This window comes from Pteropus alecto, unplaced genomic scaffold (assembly GCF_000325575.1).
Source record: "Pteropus alecto unplaced genomic scaffold, ASM32557v1 scaffold30, whole genome shotgun sequence".
In the NCBI taxonomy this organism is placed as follows: Eukaryota; Metazoa; Chordata; class Mammalia; order Chiroptera; family Pteropodidae; genus Pteropus; species Pteropus alecto.
In genome coordinates, this window is record NW_006429782.1 from 2,221,143 (window position 1) to 2,228,637 (window position 7,495).

At 58.5% G+C, this 7,495-nt stretch overlaps 1 protein-coding gene across 1 annotated transcript in view; it reads left to right on the plus strand.

The window, feature by feature from the left end:
- Positions 1-1,115: 1,115 nt before the first annotated feature.
- TJP3 (tight junction protein 3) overlaps positions 1,116-7,495 on the plus strand; it is a 15,140-nt gene continuing 8,760 nt past the window's right edge. The window contains exons 1-9 of the mRNA XM_025043327.1: positions 1,116-1,172; positions 1,291-1,400; positions 2,123-2,225; positions 2,424-2,706; positions 3,247-3,350; positions 4,260-4,419; positions 4,683-4,797; positions 6,972-7,030; positions 7,271-7,341. Of these exons, the coding sequence (XP_024899095.1) occupies positions 1,125-1,172; positions 1,291-1,400; positions 2,123-2,225; positions 2,424-2,706; positions 3,247-3,350; positions 4,260-4,419; positions 4,683-4,797; positions 6,972-7,030; positions 7,271-7,341 (1,053 nt within the window). The 5' untranslated portion in view covers positions 1,116-1,124. The remainder of the gene's footprint in view (positions 1,173-1,290; positions 1,401-2,122; positions 2,226-2,423; positions 2,707-3,246; positions 3,351-4,259; positions 4,420-4,682; positions 4,798-6,971; positions 7,031-7,270; positions 7,342-7,495) is intronic.

A 7,495-nucleotide genomic window follows, 5' to 3' on the forward strand; every position in this document is an offset into this window, starting at 1 on the left:
ATCCTAGAGCTGCGTTCTCATCTATACCACGGGTGTGAACATGACAGAGTCCACGTCCCGCATCCCGACCCTCCCTCAGCTATGCTGGCTTGGCAAGTGCCTCGGTCTCCCCATCTGTAACATGGGGTGATAGAATGTTCCCTTCAACGAGTGGAGTAAATGAGATAGTGCATGCAATGTGCCTGGCACGAAGGAAGCACTTCATTCATTCATTCATTCATTCATTCACTCATTCGATAAATAGTCATTGACTCTGCTGTGATCCAGGCATTCAGGACTCGACTGTGAACAAGACAAAAACCTCTGCCCTCTGGAGCCGATATTACAAAAGGGGGAGACGGACAGTGAACAGATAAAATACATCTAGGGACTGTCAAGGGTCACAAGTTCTATGAAACAGGACCCTGTGTCAGGGGAAGGCAGAGAAGGTGATCTGTTGCGGGGCAGGAGAGGCCTACGGTTCTGAAGAGGGTGGTTGGGGGGCCTCGCCAAGGAGGTGGGGAGACCCGGGGGAGGTGAGGGAGGGAGCCAGGTAGAGAGCTACAGGTGGTGGGAGAGCTTGTGCAAAGGCCCCGGGGCAGGACCGTGCCTGGAGTGGCAGGCCGTGTGGCTGGAGCACAGCACGAGCTCCTACTGCCTGGTGGGCCTGTTTAGGTCCCCCAGGGACGAGCCAGACCTTCCAGAGCGAAAGGGATCGATAACTCATCTCTTCTCTGCTCACAGTACAATTTGGGTCACTAACTCAGGGTTTCTCAGCTTTTGGGGCCAGGTCGCTCTCTGTGGGGCAGCCGTCCTGGGCACCGTGGGGTGTTGAGCAGCATCCTTGGCCTCCGTGCACTCGATGTCAGGAGCACTCCCAGTCGTGACGACCACAACGTCTCCAGACATCGATGGATGTCCTTTGGAGAGAAGAATCATTTCCAGTAGAGAATCGCTGACTTAAATCCATTTTGCAGATAAAAAAAAACAGGTCTCAAGAGAGGTAGCAACTTGCCCACAGGCTTAAACCACAGGAGTGTCAGACTGGGGCTCCCCACCCAGGGATGGGGACCCCCAAATGCTCTGATGGATGTGCCGTGACCTCACGCCCACCTCTCCCGTTTCTCTCCTGCCAGGTGTCGGACATGGAGGAGCTGACCATCTGGGAACAGCACACGGCCATGCTTTGGAAGGTGAGTCCCCCCCACACACACCCAGTGGGTGCCAGAGGGAGTGGCGGTTTTGTCCCCATGGGAGGACTTTTGTCCCAGAGAGAAGCAAAAGCTCATCCCGTCTCCGATCCCCCCTCAGGACCCCCGCCGGGGCTTTGGCATTGCGATCTCCGGCGGCCGAGACCGGCCGGGTGGTTCCGTGGTGGTGTCGGATGTGGTGCCCGGAGGGCCGGCTGAGGGCAGGCTGCAGTGAGTACCAGGGCGGCGGGGTTCGGGCACAGGGAGGACACATGAAAGGAGGGACCTGTGTGGGCCACACAAAGCTTGGAGGCTGGAAAGTGTCTGGCGCCTTCCTGCGGTGTCGACACAGGCCTTGGACCTGGCAGTGTAACAGAGTCGGTGATTTGGCCGTCAGTTTCCGCAAGGCACTTCCTGGCCCTCCTGGCTGTTCCTGCGGCCATAGTGGCCCCGGGCACTCTGGGACCAAAAAGTTCTGGAAACCTCTCTTGTGGCCAGAGCTGACAGGACCCGTGTTCTGAGCCTGTGGAGGGAGGTGGGTCCTGGTGGCATTTGGAAAATGGTTCTGGGACCCGAGTAGCTGACGGGTGATATGGCTGGGCCCGGAATCGGGGACCGGCTTCAGGGAGAGAAAGAATATGCAACGCGGATCGGGGGAGAGGGAGAAAAGCGGGAAGAGGTGGGGCTGGGAGAAAAAGTGGGGTGTATGGACGCGCCAGCGGGGGTCACAGCTTCCCTCCCACGGTTGCGTTATATTTAGTGGGCTGCATGAGCCGCCCCGTTTTGCAGATGAAGAAACTGAGGCCCAGGAGATACATGTCTTCGTGAGCTTGGGGACACTAGTGAATTAGATAAGGGGGTGCCTGCCCCGAAGTTGGGCGCTGGGCCGTGCTGGGGCCCTCGGGGCACCTCCCGTGGGAGGCCTGCTCCCTGAGACCAGCCTCCTCCCCCAGGACAGGGGACCACATCGTCATGGTGAACGGGGTGTCCATGGAGAGCGCCAACTCCACTTTTGCCATTCAGATACTCAAGACCTGCGCCAAGATGGCCAACATCGTGAGTGGGGCCGCGTGGGAGGGGGCCCCTGTCCCCGGCTGAGCCCCACTGGTCCTGCGGCCCACGGGTGGTGCGAGCATACGCAAGTGGGATCCCGTTCCCATTTCACAGCTTGGACGCTGAGGCCCAGAGGGGCCGGGGTTCCCCAGTGAATGGGACAGAGCCTTGAGCTGGTCGCCCCTCCACCTCCCCTAACAGACGGTGAAGCGTCCCCGGAAAATCCAGCTGCCCGCCTCCAAGGCCAGCCCCTGCGCCCCCGGCCGCCAGGACTCAGACGAGGAGGATGGGCCCTGGCGGCAGGAGGAGGCCGACCACGGCCGGGGCTACGAGGGTGAGGCCAGCAGCCGTGGGCGCAGGAGCCCGGGCAGTGGCTCCGAGGCCAACGGGCTGGCCCTGGTGTCCGGCTTCAAGCGGCTACCACGGCAGGACGTGCGCATGAGGCCGGTGAAGTCGGTGCTGGTGCGGAGGAGGGAGAGCGAAGGTGAGCCCGATGGCGGCGGCGCTCGGCGTCCCCACAGAGGGGCCGCACTGGACGCCCGGACATCCGGCTCCACCTGGTGTGTGGGCAGCAGGCGAGGGGCCCAAGATGGCCCTGTCCTCGTCCCAGGACCTGCGGACGTGTCACCTCACGCAGCAGAGGGGACACTGCAGATAGGATCAAGCCAGGGCCCTTGAGAGGGGACGACCCTGGATTCCCCAGAGGCCCAGTGTCCTCGCAGGAGGCAGGAGGGTCAGAGCCAGAGACATGAGCGAGGCTGCGCTGCCAGCTGTGATGAGGAGGAAGGGGCCACACGCCTCTAGAAGCTGGAAAAGGCCGGAAATGGCTCTCCCTGGAGCCTCCATGCAATGACATTAGAAACGCCGTGGTGACACTGTGTCTTACCAGTGTCAGTCCCAGTGTGAAGGGGAGGGAGCAGCCCTGATGGCGGGAGGGCCAAGGGCAGGCGAGAAGGCTGAGCTCCAGGGGGACCCGGCAGCCCAGACCCCAGGCCCTCCCTCAGTTTCCCTCCTTTCCCCACAGAGTTTGGGGTCAGACTAGGCAGTCAGATCTTCATCAAGCACATCACGGATTCAGGCCTGGCTGCCCGGAGCCGCGGGCTGCAGGAAGGAGACCTCATTCTACAGGTGAGCCCCGGCCTCCTGTCGGGCAGGGCAGGGAGCCCCAGGCCAGAGGGGTTTCGCGTGACCGAGCCGTAAGTCAAGGTCAGCAGACCTGGCCCTGGACCGTTCGCCTTCTGCACTATTGCCAGTTTCCCAAAGGTTAGAGATGGCTTTCCCCGCTTCACCGCCATCTGCGGCGAATCCACTGCCAGAAGTCAGTTTCTAGTTGCCCCTTTGGCTTGTCTGTTTCTAGTATCAGAATCTTGTGCTTACAGCTCTGCTTCCCAGACCTGCCCTACGTGGTTGGTGCTCCTAGGAGTCCAGGCTCAGAGGAGCAGCTCCTGAAAATCTGTTTCTAGCGATTCCTTAGTGTTTGATTTCCAAACCACCTCCTGTTGACTACGTCTAGAGTCTCCTCAGAGTTATCTGTTTCTTGTGACCCTGAGGAATTGTCTGTTTCTAGTGGTTTGGGGCCGACACTAGAAACAGCTTCATGGGGGACTAGATCTCCCAATCCTCGGGATAACTGAAAACAGACGGTCCCGAGGGCGGATGCTGGAAAGGGATTCCCGGGGACGGAGGTCCTTCCTAGGAACTTTGTAATCTACCTCGAGCTATCTGCTTCTGGTGTCTTTAAGCATCCTCCCCTCTCTTCCGGTTAGACTCATTACTAATATTCGTTCCTAGTAGCTCCCGGGAAACGCCCCCTTCTAGGTCTCTAGTGTCCCCTCCTTAAAAAATTCTGTTTCTAGAATTCTTGTGGAAGTCAGTTCTTGGTGTACTCCTCTCACAGACTTTTTCTCCTGAGAATGTCTGTTTTTAGTAATTCCTGGGGATTGTATGTTTCTAGTGCCCCCGTCCCAAACTATCTGTTTCTAGTATCCCCTCTCTCTCATTGACCCAAGTCCTGTCTTCCTTCCTGGTCCCTTTTAGATCAACGGGGTGTCCAGTGAAAACCTGTCGCTGAGCGATACTCGACAGTTGATCGAGAAGTCAGATGGGAAGCTGACCCTGCTGGTGCTCAGGGACCGAAGGCAGTTCCTCGTGAATATCCCGCCGGCCGTCAGTGACAGCGACAGCTCCCTCCTGGAGGGTGAGCGGCCAGGAGGCAGGCCCTGGGGGTGCTGAGTGGAGAGCGGGGGAGGCGGGGAGTATCAGGCAGGGCCAAGCAGGAATTGGCTGGTGAGCCTGGCCCTGAGAGGCCCAGAGAGGGACAGGAGCTTGCTCAAGGCCACACAGCAAGTCAGGGCTGGAGCTGCCAGGCTGAGCCTGACTGGGAGGGGCCTTGATGTTCTCCTCTGTGGGTCCAGCTTGGAAGGCGTGGCATGGCTGATGGGATGCCCTCTCCCCCCGCAGACATCTCGGACCTGGGCTCAGAGCAGTCTCAGGCGCCACCATCCCATGTGCCACCGCCACCCCAGCACAGGCACAGGCGGCAGAGTCCCGACGCCAGCCGAACCAACTCCCCCGTGTACGTACCCCCGTTGGCCAGGAGGGGAACGTGGGCATATTTTTTTGTACTTGGGGTTAGCCTTGGGGTGCCATCCTGGTGGCCTACCTGAAAGAGGCTTCCCCACCCACCCACACACAGTCTTTCTTGCCCTTAGTATGTGGCTTTTGGTTCCTGGGTGCTGGGAGAGCCGGATGTGGATTGACTTAAAGCAGAAGGGATCCAATGTTATAATGCATCCTAGGAGACTTCAGAATGCATAAACCCTTTGACTCGGCGAGGCCCTTTTAGGGGTTTCTCTTGGGGGGCAAAATAGCCATGGATGTATGCGAGGACCGGAGGGTGCTGGTTCGTGCCGATGCTATTTATAAAAGGGGAAAATTAGCAGTCATCTTGTATTAGTCTCCTGCGGCTGCTGTGACGAAGTCCCAGATCAGGATGCTGGCAGGGCCGCGCTCCCTCTGAAGGCTCCAGGGCAGAGTCTGTTCCGTGCCCCTGGCCCAGCTTCCGGTGGCCTCCGGCCGTCCTTGGCTCCCAGATGGCCGTCTCTTCCCTTTGTGAATTCACACTGTTTCCTGTTTTACGGGGACCAGCCATACTGGCTTTAGGGTCCCAGCCTGCTCCATCCCGTGTGACCTCTTCTTTACTAATTACAGCTGTCACAACCCTTCTTCCATCACATTCTGAGGTACCGGGGGTTGGGACTTCAACAGATGAACTTCGAGGGGACACAGTTCCATGCCCCCAAAACACAAATGCTCAATACTTGGGGTTTATTTAGATAACAGGCACCTCGCTTAAGCAGTCGGCGCCCTGCGAAGCTAGGGGTTGTGTCTGTTAGCAGATTACCCCCAAAGCTCACGGCTCAGAACAATAGTAAGTATTTATTACCTCCCACCCTTTCCAAGAGTCAGGAACCTGCGTGTGGCTCGGCCGAGTGGTTCTGACTCGTGGTCTCATGAGGTTGCAGTCGAGACACTTGTCCAGGGCCGTAGGCTTTTGGGGGTGGAGGATCCCCTTCCAAGTTCACACCCTTGGCGGGAGGACTCAGCCCCTCACCAGGCGGGCCTGTCCGACGGTTCCCCAGAGTGAATGATCAGCGAGCAGGTGAACCGCATTTAGTCCACAGGTGAAACTCAGACGTGTCATACCTCCATTCCCATCGCGTTCTGTCGGTCACACAGGGTGACTCCGGTTTGGTGTTGGGGGGCGAGCTATAGCAGGCTATCATTCCAGGAGGTGGGGGGTGTTGGGGGCCCTCTTGGAGGCCAGAGGACAGCCCGCCCCAAGGCCCCAGCTCTTACTCTGCTGTCGCCTCCCTAGGGTGCTAGTTAAGTGACTGAAGGAGACGATGCGTGTGTGTGCTTAGCCCACAGTCAGTGCTTGCTCTGTGAGTTTCTCTTCCATTCGTTGCTACGACGATCATTACATATTCGTGCTCAGGAATACGAGGCAGCCATGAAAGCGGACGCCTCAGAGAGCGCATTTCAGAGGCCCAGGCAAACGCACTTGGCAGCATGTGAGGTGGATGAACCCGAAACAGAACAACACAGGTGGCATTTCTCAGAGAGTTCCGGGGGACTCTCATGTGAGCTCAAGAGGCGTTCCACTTGCACCCCGAAGGGTCTCTTGGCCAGACGGGCCCAAAGTAGCTTGACAGGTGTCTCGGATGCAGACTCCGTATCAGCTTATCTGTCCCAAGAGGCGGTGGGTGGGGAGTATGGTGTTTTCCAATTTCTCTCCCCACCCCCACTCACTCAGCCCTGGGGTTTCAAAGGGCGAACGCTGGAAATGCCAATATACGGCTTGATCAAGATTTTCTTTCAGGTGCATAGATTTTCCCACTCGTGTTTATTTGAAAGGCCTGATAACTAACTCATTCCTCTCTCGCAGGAGGCTTTCTCTTCCTATGGGTTACCTTAGCTTCAGCTGCTGTAAGAGAACCCCACAGACTGGGCGTCTGACACCGTGGACAATGACCTCCCACAGTTCTGGAGGCTGGAGGTCCACGCTCAGGGCTCTGACGAGGGCCCCGTCCCGGCCTGCAGATGGCTGCGTCCTCGCCGTGGGCTTGCCGTCACCCAGTTACAGAGGGGCAGGACTGAGATTTGAATCTGAGTTCAGATAAATGAAAATTCTAAAAACTCACCCCTCGACCTCTATCCCCATCTCACCCCAAACCCGTTCCCCACCAGGGAGAGCCCCCGGCTTCGGCGGGAAAGTTCAGTGGATTCCAGAACCACCTCAGAACCAGGTGAGCGGAGGCGGGGTGGGTGGTGACTCTGAGCACCCCCCATCTGATAGCTGTCATCACAGCCAGTGAGGTCGTGCCAGGAACAGCGGAAGGGGGCGGCACAAGCATAGGTCAGGGACAGTTCCCTGGGAAGGACCGAGGGTGGGGGACGGCATTCTGCAGGGCAGGGATACCCTACCGCAAAGGTTTGGGGGGTGGGCCGGCCAAGGTGCTTGGGAAAGACCAGCTGTTCCCCTTCAGACGCCCCCAGGCAAAGCGGCTATGACATCTACAGGGTGTCCAGCCGTCAGAGCATGGAGGACCGTGGGTATGTATACCCCAGAAAAAAATCCTACCAACCCGAGATTCCCACACCCCCTGGGGCACATTCCCACACGTTTGTTGATGGGACCACCGCAGGTCCGGGGGGCTGTCTGGGAAACCGAGGCCCGGAGGGGTTGGGGCCCCCCCCAGGACGACGGGCCC